At 37.9% G+C, this 18,085-nt stretch overlaps 1 protein-coding gene across 1 annotated transcript in view; it reads right to left on the bottom strand.

Moving 5' to 3' along the window:
* LOC134535733 (mitochondrial ornithine transporter 1) overlaps positions 1–18,085 on the bottom strand; it is a 138,643-nt gene that overhangs the window by 42,800 nt on the left and 77,758 nt on the right. Inside the window, exon 4 of the mRNA XM_063374957.1 lies at positions 2,560–2,697. Within this exon, the coding sequence (XP_063231027.1) occupies positions 2,560–2,697 (138 nt within the window). The remainder of the gene's footprint in view (positions 1–2,559; positions 2,698–18,085) is intronic.

Raw genomic sequence — 18,085 nt, 5'->3', positions numbered from 1 at the left:
ATTATATTAACTAAAATATGGCGACGGTGGCGCCATCTACCAACCAACTTGAGAACCAAGATGGCGGCGCCTCTGGCAACTAATTTTGAATTTGGCGCGCGATACTAGCGACTTCTACCAGCCAACTTGAGAACCAAGATGGCGGTGCCTCTGGCAACTAATTTTGAATTTGGCGCGCGATACTAGCGACATCTACCAGCCAACTTGAGAACCAAGATGGCGGCGCCTCTGGCAACTATTTTTTTTGAATTTAGCGCCATCTGGTAGTCTGTGCTGGAATTAAAGATGGCGGCTGTATAATAATTTTAATTTCAAATGTGGCGCCTTAGGTATGCATTAAGGAAGGCAAAAACACCCTCCTCCATTTATCATAAACTTGCCGTCAGTACGTAGCATATATAGATTATTTATTCCACCATATTCCAATTGGTCTCGTGGTCTAGTGGTCAAGGCTTCCGCCTCGTAACCACGACATCCTGGACGTTTTCACGTCCCATGGATCGAATCCCAGCCTCGGCACTGAAAATATTTTAGTTAAAATAAAATAATCCCTGCTGCTATCTGGTGGCGACCAACAGAACTATATGACGTCACAAGATGGCTGCCACCAGCAGACGAAAACAAGATGGCGGCTGATGATTACATTGAATTTCAAAGTTCGAAAAAAAAAATTCTAATCCAAGATGGCGTCCGTGACAAAAAGTGCAACGGTGACGTCACGATTCGAAGTTGGTGGAAATTTCTAGAAATACTAAATTGCGCATGGATTAACATATGGATTAGCATGGATTAGCATGGATTAACATAGATTTGCATAGATTGGCATATGGATTAGCATAGATTGGCATACGGATTGGCATACGAATTGGCATAGATTGGCATACGAATTGTCATAGATTGGCATACGTATTGGCATGGATTTGCATAGATTGGCATGGATTAGCATAGATTGGCATGGATTAGCATACGGATTAGAAGACGTCATCCAAGATGGCCGCCGGATCCTCGATCCTCCGCCTGGCCTTGAACCCCCTATTTCCAACTACTGTAACGGGACATTTTTTCGTGCGTACATGGCTGATGAACGTAATGGGACACTTTTTCGTGCGTGTATGGCGGGCGGAAGTGACGTAATCCAACATGGGTGATGAAGCGAAGCCTTAAGGTGTCTGGATCGGATCCCCGGATCCCCAGCCCCAAGCCCCTGTCCTCATATGAACTATATACATCTACTACATATATATATATATACACCTTGACATAAGTGGTGGGACGTCAATCTGCCAGCGGCTTCCGTGGAGGAAGATCCTGTCACAATATTTTTTTTTTACCTCGCTGGTTTTTAACCAAGGACTCCGAGCTCCCTGATGTAAGTGCAGATTTTTTATAATTTTTTTAAAAACTTTTTTTTATTAATCTTTATTATTCAATTCGATTGATTAATTTTTTATTGATTTTTAAAAAATTTCCCGATTTTCTAACATAAAAATTACGGATTTTCAAGATGGCGGCCGTAAAGGAAATTGCAATGGTGATGTCATCATTCACAATGGTGGAAAACAAAATGGTAGAATGTTCGAGAAAACAAAATGGCGGCGATGACATCATCCAAGATGGCCGCCAAGGTCAAGGTCATCCAAGATGGCCACCGTGACGTCAAAATCCAATATGGCGGACTGTCACCTCGCACCTCGTGCCAGCGCCAGCTTCCGGAGTCCCTTTTATATACTACTATCGTGTACTGACATATAACACTACTTTTTTTTAACTAGCAGGCCTATGAGAGCACAGTATAGACAGTTATGATGATATGTACTTCCGATCTGTGTCGGGCATGATGCCTAACAGTCGGCGTTTCATGCGGTACTTCTGAGAGGACAAGACCACTGGCACCTGGTAGCAATGGCCAGAAGTGCACAGAATCGCGGACACAGGGTGAGGTGTTTGCTACCAGACAAGGAGCCAGTTCGAAGGTGCAGAATGGTCATGCGCGTTTATGTACATAAGACATCGGTATTGGGACAAGATAATTCGCAAACAAACCTTTTCGCCCGTAGAGAGTAACTGAATGCATGGCACTTATAGATGGAGTCCTGATCTGCATACCCATACTAATATATGATTATCTATTTACACAATCAGTCCCCGATACAAGTCAAACTGAAATTGATAATTAATACTTAAAATTTCCAAATACGATTTAATGTAATGTGTGTTTAAAGAAGTATAACAAAAAACCTATGAAATGCTATCATTGGTACTTCTTGTGTGCACAACTATGCTGTGTTGACACGGGGCTGACTTCGCCCCAGAAGAGGTTGTACAGTTAGTAAATGCCCGGACTCAGGGTTCGGCGGCAGATGGAGTCGAGGTTAAACTGGCCCCGGTGGCTGGCTAGAGTATTACCTCAGTTTTGTAAGGTTGCAATATCACATAATCAACATATGTGTTAGTTGAAGTAGTTCAAATCATTACAATTAAATATTAATTATACAAAATGCACCAAACATGACTGATGATGTCACATGGACGCGCATGAGCCGCCTGCAGTGAGCTCACCGCGTGCTGAGTCGAGGTCTCGCGCTGCGCCTGCAGCTGACACTTGATCAGCTCCGTGGGACACAGCGTGAAGGACGAGAAGAAGGCAGCCAGGAAGCCAGCCGAGGCGTTGGCCAGCGGGCTCAGTTCTGCCACCTCCTGCAACCAACCACTCACTCAGCTTCGGGCGGCATCCAGGCGCTGTCTGAGGCACGCCGGCCATCACGTCAACACATTAACACATCAATATGTCGACATTTCAAAACATCTACATGTCAAAACATCAACACGTCAACACATCAACACATCGTCTCGTCGACAGGTAAACATGTCAACATATCAACACTTCAATGCATCGACATGTCAACACGTCAACACATCAACATATCAACACATCAACACATCAACATGTCAACACCTCAACACATCGACACATCCACATGTCCACACGTCAAAACATCAACATTTAAATATCAACACGTCAACACATCAACACATCGTCACGTCGACATGTCAACACATACACACTTCAACGCATCGACATGTCAACACGTCAACACATCAACACATCAACACGCCAACATGTCAACACATCAACACCTCAACACATCGACATGTCAACATGTCGACATGTCTAAACATCAACATGTTAAAACATCAACATGTTAAAACATCAACACATCAACACATCGACACGTCAACACATCAACACATCGACACGTCAACACATCAACACATCAACACCTCAACACGTCAACACATCGACACGTCGACATGTTGACACGTCAAAACATCAACATGTCAAAACATCAACACGTCAACACATCAACACATCGTCACGTCGACATGTCAACACATCAACACATCAACACATCAATGCTTCAACATGTCAACACCTCAACACATCAAAACATCAACATGTCAAAACGTCAACACGTCGACACATCGACACGTCGACACTTCGACACATCAACACATCGACACGTCAACACGTCGTTCAAATCATAACCAGGTACATGAGTGTACTTGTGGAATCGTTTCTAGTACGAACAATGGAACGATTGTAGCAAACGAGCCTACCAAGGTTACACTTGCGTCAAGAAAATTTGTGTAGTACTTGTGTTATAACACTTCTTGTCATATGCAAACTGGATGATCGTTATCTAACTTGGTCATTTAAGTTTAATTCATACATTTATTATTTAAAGTATTGATGCTGACATTTAACAGTACGCAATTGTTTGTAATCTAATGGCAGTGTTCACGGTCATTAGAAAATTCTTTATTTAATTTGGTTTTCCTATTTGCAAGAAAACTCATCCTTATTATTTCCAAGCTGTGTAAGGTGTGTGTGTGTGTGTCTATATATATATATATATATATATATATATATATATATATATTGAGCTCAGCTTCACAAATCACTGCTTCTTCGTCAACTGGTACTCAAACAGTTACGCCCTAGTGGTTTCATCCACTACTGTAACTTATGCAGCTATTATGTAGGAGTGTGATGGTGTCATTGGTTTATGTTATACATTAATTATACTAGTTTTACATTAAATACATAACCGCGACACAAGTGTGAGATATGGCACACACTTAGTTTTCAACAAAGATATAACACCCTTGTTCATCACGACGATACTTGCAGTGACACGAACAAATAAACAACTGACTGTTTGTGCTTCTACAGTGCTTCGTTATTATTTAATTGTATAGGTTCTACTTACGTGTTCAATAAATCGTTTACGTGAAAAAATTTCACATGTATGGTTCTCATTATCAAGGTGTTCATATTAAAATTAATTAGCATATATTTAACAATAGCCGGGGAGTTATTCGCGAAAATATAGCATATTTATCTACTCATATCAAGGGGAGGATACCACCCTAACATTAGATTAGCTTCTGAAAATTCAGAGAAATAATGTGTTAATGGTGGAAATTTTCAGAAAATTAAATATCAGTGTTGTTTAAGTGACTCAAAATATGTATCTATAGTTTCGCCATTTTCTAGTCACCCCGTTGCTAGTTAAGTGTCTTGCAAAAATATTACTCTTTGGTTTCACATAAAGGGGTTGTAAAACTACGATAGCAAATTCAAGTACTACAATCCGTCACATACTCCAACACTGCAGGAGCCATCAAATGTATTAATAAATTTTACAATTTTAATTAAGTGAAAAATGTTGGGAAGAAATCCAAAGACTTATTAGGCTTGTATAATTAACACAAATTATCCTACGTTTGGGAATTAAATTACTTGGATGCTTCTAATGTCAAATAAGTTACAATTATTAAATGTCAATCCTGCAGTCCAAATTCGAGTCAACATTAGTCTGTAAGTCACAATATCAAACAATTACGTAGTGAAAATGTTACTTGAAAAGTTTATTTAATTATAATTATAATTATCAACAATTATAAATTTATCCATTATAAATGCAAACACAAATATTAGACGCTATGAATGCAATCTTATGTACAGTTTGATGTGCATTTAATTATGCATAACCACTATCATTGACTCGATAAGACTGGCCGGTGGATCAAACAAGTAATTGATTGTTTAACTGGCTTCCAATTCAATTGCATGCTAAATACTAACCCTAATGCATAAGACTCTTTCGCTTACCTACATCTGTAGTTATCATTAAAACTTATAACATTCGTCAAACCAATTTTGGAAGTAAGTAGTAAAAACAGTCAAACATAGATTGTGACACATTTGACTATTGGCTAGAAATCACTTGTTTCGTTGCAGTACAGTTCTGGATGTTCCTCACATTCCCAGGTGTTTACTTGGTTCTCGACGCAGGTCACACACGAAAGACCTTGAGTTGATTTCTGGTTACGAGACTCGATGCGCAGCTACTGATGCTGAATCACCAGGAAGACTCACGGAATTCTCAGATATCCCTATCGCAGCACTTACATCCGGAGAATATATCAGTTCGATTTTCACACCGTTCATACACCTGACGAAGTGTGAGAGTGATTATGATATAAGTATTTCTAAAATAGAATTTAACCTTCTATAGTTTTAGCGTCAGTTATCAGTCTTTATTTCTTCTTACACGTCTGTTTACCACCAAGACTTTCTATTTCTCCCAAATTTTCTTAGCAGTTATTTCATTTCTAACTCAATACATTAGGTATAGTTTTAAAAGAAATTTTTTTTCAGCCATTACTCCCAGACAACTTCTTCATAAAAGTTTACTACAATTCCCATAATCATGTGACTATAGGTACTAACAAATATTTATAAATTAAGCGATGGTTCATACAAATTAGTTAAAAAAATATATCTATAAGTACCATTATACTATCCATTTCATTACATCACATATGGTAGCAAAATAACACATTTTGTTGTCCCATTCACAAGATTCACCACATTATTTAATGCGTATTTATAGATAACACAACTAGTAACTTATTCATTCACTCAAACTGAATGCCGTGTTCGTACTGCTGGTAACCCGTGCTTTCGTAATTTCATTTTAATGGAATTCAGAGCCCATTGAATTCATCATTTCTATGCATAGCTTTGTGCCAGAATATTTAAAATGCAGATAAAAGTTATAGCAGCATAAAAAAAAATTAAAAATATTTATCAGTACGAACTATAGTAAGTTCTGGAAATATTCTTGAACATCTCTTTTCTTAGAGCTAAGACACATAAATTATTTAATGCAACAATAATTTAAAGGCAATATTAGGATATCTGTTAAAAAGAATATATTATGACGTCCAATGGTCTCGTCTTTATTTGTTCCAGTTAGTTAAGCAGAGCACTGCACAATCCTGGATGCGAAGAACCTTATCACTCGGAAGGTCAAGAGGCACATAAAGAGGTGAAGGTTGCGGGTCTGACTCAATATGGGTCACAAGGAAGTGTGTTATTGCTACAGTGACGTCACACAACCACATTATACTTCAATACTCGCAGTAGATTTCTCTGCATCTTTTGAATACTACCAGCGATTCCATAACACGTACCCTTATTCGATAAAAAAAAAAATTTAAATTTGCAATTGATAAATAGAAATAAAATAATAAAAGTACATATTGGAGTAACATTATAAATACGTTTGGTAAATGCAAATTCACCTAGCAAGCATAATTTATATGACCAAAGTTTCTAATAAACTGAGTCATGGTAAAACTGATTTTTTTTAAAATAATGATAGGTATTTATAAACATCAGACAAGGAAAGCTGGAAATATCAATTTAGATAGGTATTTATAATACAACTGAATATGTATCTTCTAGTGTTGCAGTCAATATAATCAAACTTCTTCATAACCTACCAAAAATATAGCAAGCCATTACACTTGGAAGTATATCTGTTAATTGTTAAATATCTATCTGTGCGAGATGTATTATATGTCTGCATAGTGTTGTGTAGAACAATGTCAGATTCTTGCTAAACTACCCACGTAATACGTTAAAAGTATAATGAGTATTGTCAATGTTAAATAAACAATTTATATTATTTATGTTAGTTATAATTCACATACAGGCTAAAGTACATTTGTTTCCTTAAATGTACGATGAATATTTTAAGTGTTAAAGGTGCAATTTATTGTGTTTATATTAGATCACTCTTATTTGATAAAATATTATATAAACTCCTAAAATCAGCTTAGCTTCCTAGTCAACCAGCCTCCAGTAAGACGATGACTACATATTGGCTGCCATATTAAAATTTCATCATATTTAAAATATAAATTCGGGAAAAATTCAAAAATTCACCAAACATCAATCATTAATTTACTGATTGAATCAATGGATTCCTGTCCTTGAGTTGAACCTTGGTCAAAGCAAAAATAAATAAATAAATATCAAATCAGTTTAATATAAAAGTAACAGGTTCGAAAAAAAACTTTCTTTGCATCGAGTTAGACGTTAAAGATGGTGAAGATGCCACCGGGTTCACAATAACAGGTAATTATGCGACTTATGCACCAGATGAGACAAACTAGGTGATCCTTACACCGCCGCAACCAGTAACAAACTGAGAGACCCGCCGTCTGGGGACTCACTTATTTATACGCAAACTGTCGGATAATATGCTAGTCAAAACAAAAACCCATGACTAAAATACACGAGTCAAACAACATTCAAAAAAGGAAGCACACTAAAAAAAAGCACATTTGGAAGAAAATTTTACAAAATAATTGGGCATCGATACACACATCGGAAACGTAATGGACACACAATACACACAGAGGACACGAAGTGTACATACAATTACACACACAGGACATGCAATGTACATACAATCACACACACTGGACAAATAATGTACACGAAAATCAAGCAAATTAACACACAATGTTCACACAGTTACACACACAGGACATGCAATGGACACATAGTACGCACGGAGGAATCGAAGTTTTCACACAATTGCACACAGTACACGAAATGTATACACAATTACACACAAATGACAAGAAATGTACACACAATTACACACTGGACATGTGATGTACACAAAACACGCAATTATTACGCAATATGCACACATTTACAAACACTGGACAAGAAATGAACACACAGTACACAAATAGTACATATATAGTTTAGTGTACTGTGTGTTCATTTCTTGTTTCATATATATGAAAAAATATATTTTACAAAGTTAGTATTTCTTATTTCAAATTATATTGGTATTTTCTTAATTATATTATTAATATTAATAATAGTTACTTCTATTATTATTATTATTACATGTAATTCTATCATTTGAAGTTTAGGAAAAAAGGTTGTGTACATTATATTATTATTTATAAATATATATTTTAATTATTTTTTTTAGATCCTCGATTTTGTGTGGAAAACGGAGTCTTTGTAGCAATATAACCTAAAAATTAAGTACATTATTATTTTTTAATACCTAAAATTACTATGCAATGCATATTTTATAGTAATTTAGGAGTTATTTTACTAACGAGATAAAACAAATTTGTTGTGTGATAAAATCTTTTCGTAAAAATTGCGAAAAAGTTTTCACTTCTGTCGGCAGTCCTCATGACTGCTTTGAATTTTTTTTATCAATTTGTATTATCTAACATGGAGACAGTGCATTCGAGCAGACAAAAATAAGTTGGTGGCCTTCAACTGACGAAAACAATATGTCAGCCTTCTGCATACGAAAACCAGATGGTGGCCTCCGAGAGACAAAACAAGATGACGGTCTCCAGCAGACGAAAACAAGATGGCTCACATGACATCATACTATCTGGTGATATATACACCTTGGCATTAGTGGTGGGGGGTCAGACGGTCGGTGGCTTTCATAGAGGGAGAATCTGTCATCATTTTTTTTTATTTTTACATCACAGGTTTGAACCAAGGATTCCATGATATAAGTATATTTTATTAATGTTATTAAAACTTTATTAATAATTTGTTATTATTTATAATTTTTTCTAAATTTTTTGATAATAACTGCAGATTTTCAATATGGTGGCAATGACTCCATATTCCAAGATGGCGGAGTGTTCCTATTTAAATTTTAATTTATTAATTTTTATATACCTTTAAAAATTTCCTATTTTCTAGCATAAAATACAGATTTTCAAGATGGAGGCCATGGCATTCTACTTTTCAAGGTCATGAACTCGATGGCTTAGAGCAGTTTGTCGCCGGGGAATCTAAGCCACTTTAGGGAATTTTCAAGCCATTGGCATTTTTGAGGACTAAAACGAGAAATTTTCCATCAAAACAGGAGTTTTTCCCTCAAAACAGGAAAGTTGTTATTTTTCAAAATATTTGGCATATTTTTTACCCCAAAAAAACCTGGATATTTGGGTGGATTTTTGACATATTTTGAGCAAATGTTGTCATATTTTGGGTTTTTTTTGGGTTATTTTGGGCAAAATTTGGCCTATTGTGAAGGTTAATGTCATCCAATATGGCTTCTGTGGCATCACAATCCAAGATGGCAGAAATCGACACTGATTTCACAGACTGCAGCCTAAGACAGGAAGAACAAATATATACTACTGGCTCTATCTTTAGTACGTTATCTGATATTTAGTTGCTGTTCCAATGTCAAGCTAAATGGACAATTTACCATCGACAGAGCAGAACCTGATTGTAGCGGCGACAACGGTGATGCATTTTCCTTTGGCATTGAGGATGACAACTGCGCAGTCCTTAATGGATTGTGTACCATCGACATCAGGGACCCTGATGGCAGCGACATTCGACATCAACGCAGATCCTGTTGGCATCGACGATGTCAACAGCAAAGAACTCGACGGAACCTGGCATCTCACTTACCAGTCTTCATCACCCCTACCAGTTCCCCCCCTTCCTTACAAATCTCACACACACAGTCATTTTCTACTCCCATGGCGCCGATATACAACCCCGTCACCAAAAAGACCTATACTCATCCCGAGCCCGAGCTCACATCTCACCCCTCACAGCAGCAGCAATCAGCCAACAGTTCCAGACAGCCTTCTCATCTCTCCAAACCACTCCCGATCTGCATCTTTCCCTTTTGGCCTTTGAAGTACCACACGCCCAGTCCTACCCATGCACCTTGGCAACATCTGTGCCGCAGTCAGTGACTTCGCGGTCACACCCGGGGCTGCCACAAGTCAGTCCTTCAACCACACTCCCATTGCCACCTACGGTCTACCATTTTCGAATCCACCCCCATCCCTCACAGACACAGAGCATTGACCCCACCCCAGTGCAAGCCAGGCACCCAGACCTGCAGCACAGGAATGTGAATACCAAGTCTATGGAAAGATTTCCCATCCCATAGAAAGGTTACTTACCGGTTTCCCAGAGCCTAATGGGTTAGAACCCACACAATTAATTAAATTCCTACATCACTTAAATTGTGCCAAAAAAGTTAACATACCCAATAAACCATTGTTCGAGGTAATTTTCCCCTTAATGCAGCTTCCACTAAGTGAGAGAACCTCAATATCAATAAAATAGGCAATGGAAATGGCAATATAAAATAATCTGACCTTTGACCAGTATCACGCTGATCTACTGAGTATTTTTATTCCAGCCCGTATGCTCATGAATTTAAGATTAGATTGGTACAACAGAGCCTTGACACACTATGTATCAGATATAAAAGAGACCACACAAGTTCTCGTCTCGGCGTATCAGAGATAGAGAGAAAGATAGTGTGAACTATCGTTTACGGCATGAATCCTGCATAGTGCTCACGTTCAGTGTTCAAGGCAAGACCACAAACTTTTGCTGATCTGCATTCACAACACCAATGTAGAGTTCGCTGATTTCCAATAAAACCAACAATCATTGTCTACTATCCAATCAAACCCTAAACCTAGCATTGAAAACAAGAGTAAACACACTCAACCACAACATCCAAATTTGTCTAAGAATTTCCGGCCTACCAGGTCTAATTTTAAAAATGAACAAAGACACTATTGCACATAGTCACAAATCAGGGCATGCAATAGAAGACTGTTGTAGCAAAAACAGTCAACGAGAGATTTCCCACTCAAAAAACCAGTAAGTAGGTGCCCCCCCCCCCCCCCCAAACAGTTTTGTGGGTCACCTATAACAAACACACAATTTAATCACTCATTCAGATTCACATCCTAACATATAAATGACCAGTCCTCAAACTCTAACATAAATTTTTGTAAACTTGAAATAACTGTAACCACGAAATTTTTCAGAAAACAGAAAATTACACAACCAAACAAAAAAGCCCCAAAGGGTCGAAAGGAAATATTCTCTAGTTACCACACAGTATTGCAAAACATTCATTAATCCCAAAATACCGGGCAAAAGGACCTGTCATAATAGTTTTGCAAATCTAACCACAGTTTTACCCTGTGTTAACACTTTAATCGGGATTCACAAAATACCAGGACTTATCGACGCAGGATCTGTCCGTAGCTTTATTTAAGGACATCTGCTTACAGTTTTGCAACAAAACAAGTTAGTTCAGAAAACTGAATCCATAAGCATACAATGATTTTCGGCATCAGAACAACCATTGAAAGTAAACACAGTATTTTTCATTAAAATTAAAATTGATTTATTTCCCGGGACGTCTCCATTTATAGTGTCGCAAGACATAGAAACTGATCTCATTTTCGGATCCTATTTCATAGCCAAAAAGACTTGATAATTGATCTGCAAACAGCAAATTTCAAATTTAAATTTAATAAATAAGTTATTATTTCTTTTGTGTCCCCTGAAGGCAGGTATCAGAGTAATGTTAACACATTTGAGACTGGAATTGATGACCATGAGTTGTGCTTGGGCCACCACAATACAGCCCAGAATAAAATTATCGAATATTTATTTCATAACTTTCCAAATATTTTAACAAAACGTTAGATGCATACATTTAGTGCAATATGAGATAAAACTTTTGGACAAATCTCCAGTAAAATGCCATCCATATTAACTATTAGGACCTAAGATGCAAGTTATGCGCGAACACATACAAAGTCTGTTGGACAAAGATGTGATCGAACCCTCAACTTCCAGCTTTGCCTCTCCAGCATTTTTGGTACCTAAAGGTTAAGGTCACCAGGTAGTAGGAGTATAGAAAGGTCAACCAACAGATAGAAATAGAAATGATGCCCTTACCAGATTAAAATTTAGCTTGTCATTGGTTCAGCAAAGCCAAATTCTTTAGTGTTTTCGATCTAAACTCTGTATATCACCAGATACCACTAACTCCTGAATCAAAACACATCACCAGGTTTTGCATTCCATGGAATTTATACCAATACAAGGTAGTTCCTTTTGGCCTCGCCACAGGCACACAAGTATTAATACGTCAACTCGACCAGGTTTTCGGCGATTTAAAATTTAAATTTATTTTCAACTGCCTTTATGATGTGGTCGTCTATTCATAATCTTTTGAAGAGAATATAAGCCGCTTGTCTGAAGTCCTCAACCGACTGTGTAAAGCCGGACTCATTGTTAACACCAAAAAGGTAAAATTTGCAGTTTCAGAAATTTCCTTTCTGGGACATTTAATTACTAGTAGAGGAGTAAAGATTGACCTGGCCCGCACACAACCATTAGCAGATTTCCAACAACCGAAAGACCCAAAAAGCATTGCAAGGTTTATTGGCATGGCCAATCACTATTCAAAATTTATTCTCACTTTGCAGAACATGCAGCTCCATTAAATACCCTCCGCAAGAAAAACACAGAATTTAGTTGGGGTCCAGAACAGGACCAAGTTTTAATTATCTAAAACAAGCTATAGCCAGTTCACTTATACTTCGCATGTCTTATTTGACCAAACCATTTATTCTACAGGCTGACGCCTCGAGTGTTACTATTGGTGCAGTATTAACCCAAGAATTTGAGGGCCACAGACAAACAATATCCTTTGCCTCTCGCACACTAACTCATCAAGAGAGGAAATTGTCATCGGTTTACGAAATCAAGTGCCTCACTGTCGTTTTTGGAATAGACAAGTTTCGCCAGTACCTTGAACACAAGGAGTTTATATTAGAATCTGACAATCAGGTACATGCTTGGCTTCTGGCACACCCCAAGTGGGTAGGTAACTTGGCAGATGGATCACGAAAAATGTCTTTCCTCAAATTTACAATTCAACATAACCATGAATCACCAAATATTGTGGTGAATACTCTCTTTTGAATGTTCGAGAATCCCTACAACTCCAATCTTCAGGAGGAATCTGCAATGTCATGCAACGCCCTTGTCACGGATTTCCCGTTTGCATTTTCAGACTTGAAGTCTCATCAAAATTCAGACCCACACATTTTGGACATCATCAAACAAATAAAATCAGAATCAACACCTAAATATTGTAAGCTTCTGAAAAAACTCCTATATAGATGAACCCAACAGTGCAAAACTTACAGAATAGCAGTTCCACTAAATTTAAGGGGCATGGTTTTTCAGTATTTCCATTCATTCCTTACCAATTGGAGCTCATTTAGGTACTTGCAAAACAATCCAAGGTATACGCCGATACTTTATCTGAGACATAATGCACAAGAACATCACTGAAAGAGTAAAATTATGTGCCATTAGTAAACCAGCTCAGAACACACAATTGTGATTTTTAACTTCTGATGTGGCCGAAAGGCCCAATCTGAAATTATTTATAGATTTTGTGGGACCCTTCCCACATTAAAAAACTGGACAATCCATGCTTCTGTTCTGCATTTATGCATTTTCTAAATTCGTATGGCTCACACCCGTCAAGAGAGTCATTACACAAACAACAATAGAAGCATTGCAGAATAAAGTTTTATAATATCAGGATTGCCATCAATATTTGTGTCAGATAACGCGATTCAATTGACATTAAGAATTTTCGAGAATATCTGTTTTTCACATGGTATCCAACATGTAACTACAACCCAATACTACCCACAGCCTTCGCATGCGGAGCATTTCAACAGGAACCTCCGATCTGCTCTAATAGCATATTATGCAAACTCGCAGGATAAATGGGATACCAACTTGGTTTGATTACAAATGGCATTTAATTATGCCAGTCATGAAGATCATAAAACCACACTGTTTGAATTCATGTTCACATACAAACCCAACACGCCACTTTCAAATCTCTGGTCCTTACATGAGCTGCTACCAGATGATCCTCGCAACATAAGGGAGGTCGGCAGAAGAGCTCAAAGAAACCTGAACCTAGCTCACGAGGTTAGCAGGAAAAAAAACAACCACAAATGTTCAACCAATCCCTACAGGGTTGGTGATACGGTTTTGTGCAGAGCACACACACACAAAGCAAGGCGATCTATAAACTATCAGCCGAGCTTGCTTATTGTTGGAGTGGCCTATGGCTAATCCAATGCTTTTAACACCAGTAATGGTCGCACTAGCCGACCCCAGTTCTGGTGCCTATTTTACACGTGTACACATTTCTCACCCGAAGAAAGTGCACCCTAACATGAAATAGGGGCCTTTTTCTTCCCTCCTATTCAGGGAGTGATAATCTAAACTTCGTCATGCCATCCTCAACACTTATTTTTGAAAACATAAACTAGAAATCTTAGGTCCAAAATATAAGTAATAAAAATCCATGGTGTTAGTTTGTAATAGTGCTAGAACGTGTTTTAAATAAGATGTTACCATAAGAGGTTTATATTAATTTGATATAAACTACAATATTCCATAGTAAGATTTTAGTTTTAAGTGGTGCCACTTAGTTATTAAGCTTGTTTGTAAATCATTACCAACTTCTTCAGTTTGTAAGTTAACTATAATATGAAATAGCTAAGTTAAGCTATTGACATAATAATAAGTAGGTATATGTTTACCCGTACTTACTCTCTTCCTCATTGGGTCGCTTACCCTGGCTCCGCCTTTATGAGGGAGAGTATGTGCTGCAAATTTGAAATTTTTGGCACAAATTTATTTGTTTTGAATTCCCTATTATTTTGCTAGCCAGTTGTTCATCCTGATCAAAACTTTCCTTCTAGAGTCCCGCGACGTCTTCCCAGTGCCACAACTTATAACCTGGTGTTGTTTCACCAGGCCAGTATCAGCCATAATTTTTCTCCCCTCCTCTAGTCACGAACGCGACCAATAACAGTGTCCGGCTTCGTCACCGAGAGCGCTTTTCTCAGCGTCCTCCCAGGAGAGCCCACTTCCCAGAGCTCAGCTTAGGTTAGCAGCTCCAGTCATGCCCCATTATAATGTTCCTGGGCTGTCAAGCACGTATCGGTGCCCAGCCTAAGACTTTACTCATGAGCCAGCAGATTCTCCCTTCCCTCTTTTCCACGAACTCCAGCCAAAGCAACGACCTGGTCATTAATCCCAGCTCCTGGCGAGCCTAAATCAAGGCCTTCTTGCTGGCCGGCGAAAGTTCAGCCTCTGTCATCTCGTGGCGACGAGACCAACTAACTTACCTTAGTTCGGTGCTGGACCGCGTCCTCTAGCAGCCGCAATCTCACCTCTTTCTAGTTCCCTTTTAGCCCAACAGAGCGCGATCCATTTGGTCCCATACGGGCCAGGCTTATACTAGTCCCCCTCGCGGGACTTTTGCGAACTAACACCGAATCGGTTCTGCCTGTTCCCCAACAGAACGCACTGCTTTTGGAGTGCCTGTGACTTCCGATGCCCCTTAAGTTAGGCCACCAGCCACTATTGTTATTTTTTTTCTTTTGGTCAGCAGAGTGAGCCCTCTGCATGCTCCCTCCAGCCAATCAGAGAATAGTTCCTCCCCCCCCCTTCCTAGGCCTCTGGGCCTCTAGCCTAAATTCCTAACTACATGCAGCTCGATGGATTGAGGAATTCATATTTCTGTCATCACTGTAGCCACATCTCTCTGGTGATTATCGCCCATGACTTTATTTCTGGAGTAGTTTGCCCGCGACTAAATTAAGGGATGTGATCCCTAGAGTCAGGGAGAAATCCCGAGTTTATGTTTTATTTTCTAGTCTGCTAGTCATTGTAGTTCCGATTACTAGGTAATCCCGCTAGCATGACTCGCACGTGGCTACTGCTTTCGAGGGAGTGAGTTGCTTCATTCCATCCCCAGAATGGTAATTGGAAAATTCAACACCCTTTTGCCTAATGTTGGCATTCTATTTAACTTTTTCCCTAACATCTCGATTCTTGTGGTATCGCAATTTGTTTCTACTCTTTACCACTGGACCTCCTTTTTCGTTTGGTTCCAGTGGGGATGAAGAGATGGGCCAAGATTTGAGGTTTTTCTCCGGCTCAAGCCCATCCTGGAATTCAAATAAATGTACGCTTGTCCCTCTGGAATGGATTCTACGAGTCTCTCCCGCTTCTAGTCACTGCCAGTGAACAGTCAACGATAAAATATTGTGAAATCAGAATATATATAGTTCCACATTGGTTGGGTTAACAAATTAGTTAAATTTATTATTATTTTTAAAAAACATGTTTGTTAATTTTACACAATTTGTAATCTATTTACAAATTGAAAACTTATGATGGCCGGGGCCCCACAATTAACTTTAATCTGTGTATTCTTGTAACTTCTGATATTATCAAAAGAAAAATAATGAAAACCATAATTAACGTAAAAAGTGTAAGCTTTAAGCAAACTTCTTTTTTTTATTTATTACTTCAAATATGATCCACTTTCTACTTCATATTGTGAAAAGTAAATCTTTCTTTCAATGTTTCTCCCTTGTGTACCTCTGAGTATACTGTAGTATGTTTCACCCACATAAATCAGCCTCAAGTTCTTTTATAACAAAAATAATATAAAGGTTTCTTTAACCACACAAGGGCAATAACAACCCAATGCAGAACTAAATTTTATAATATTGCTAAGTTTCACAAGTGTACTTGTAGTACTTAGAGTAGAAATTATCTAAATTTTTTGTTTGTAATTTCATTGTTTTATTTCTATAGTGTTTTGAATTAATTTAACCTTTTTTGCATTAGTCAGGGATCAGCAAGGTAATCGGATCAATCATTCTTTTAATGAGTGATTTGAAATGGTTTTTAGAACTTTTCCAAATTTCTAGCTTCAAATTTACAGATTTCCAAGATGGCGGCTTGATTTCAAGATTGTGGACACCTCAGTAATAAATGAATACTGTACTCTAGCGAGTAGAAACCAAACTAATATACCGGCAGCGCAATCTAACAGACGAAAACATTATGGCAGCCTCCAGCCGACGAAAACAAGATGGCCACCATGTCATATTGGCTGACGTAATATCTGACTGGGCATAAGTGACGGGACGTCAATCTGCCACTGGCTTCCATGGAGGAAGGATGCATTAACATTTTTTTTTTCAAATGACCTCGCCGGGTTTGAATCGAAGACTTGTTAGACGTAATAATGTATATATATTAATAATCATCTATAGGTAAAATAATACTTTTTAAAAATGTACTAACATCAAAGAAAAGAAATTGTGTCCTCTATCCTCTATGAGTACTAACCAGCATAGCTTTATATATTTTGTCATGCTTGTTACACTGTAATAACAGAGTAAACCCAAGTTCTGTTATCATTTTGTCACATTTCACTCTTTCTTGATGACTTATGTAACTAGTGGACTTTTAGTTTCAGAAGGCAAAATAATGATTTCGTCTAGATATAATTACCTCTATGTTTATTTAACTTTCGATTATTTTCACAATAAGATGATATTTTATAAATTGATTGAAAAATGTATTATTATATTTTGCAATTACATTAACATTACAAACAAAATTACATTATCTAAAGAATGGGCTGGCCCTAATAAGAAAATTACCCTTCAGAGTATTATACATAATTAAAATAAAATCAGTAACAATAAACAGGTTAATTATTATAAATCCCAGCACAAGAAAAATTTATGGCGTTCAGATCTTTTCATCATCGTGATTTAATATTATTCTGAAGATCTAAAAAACTGAAGGACTGGAAGTTTGACGATGGCTGGCCACAGTTGGGCTGCTAACGAGGCGTCCGGGCGCCCTAGTCGTCCCCATTGCTGGAGGGAGGACTCGAGGGTGGAGTGGTCAGTTCCCTATCTGGCCCTCGGACCCTGTCTGTGAACAGGTCCGAAACAAACACGTTCAGAACTGGTT

This window comes from Bacillus rossius, chromosome 10 (genome assembly GCF_032445375.1).
Source record: "Bacillus rossius redtenbacheri isolate Brsri chromosome 10, Brsri_v3, whole genome shotgun sequence".
Classification (NCBI taxonomy): Eukaryota; Metazoa; Arthropoda; class Insecta; order Phasmatodea; family Bacillidae; genus Bacillus; species Bacillus rossius.
This window is presented reverse-complemented; position numbering and strand designations above follow the sequence as displayed.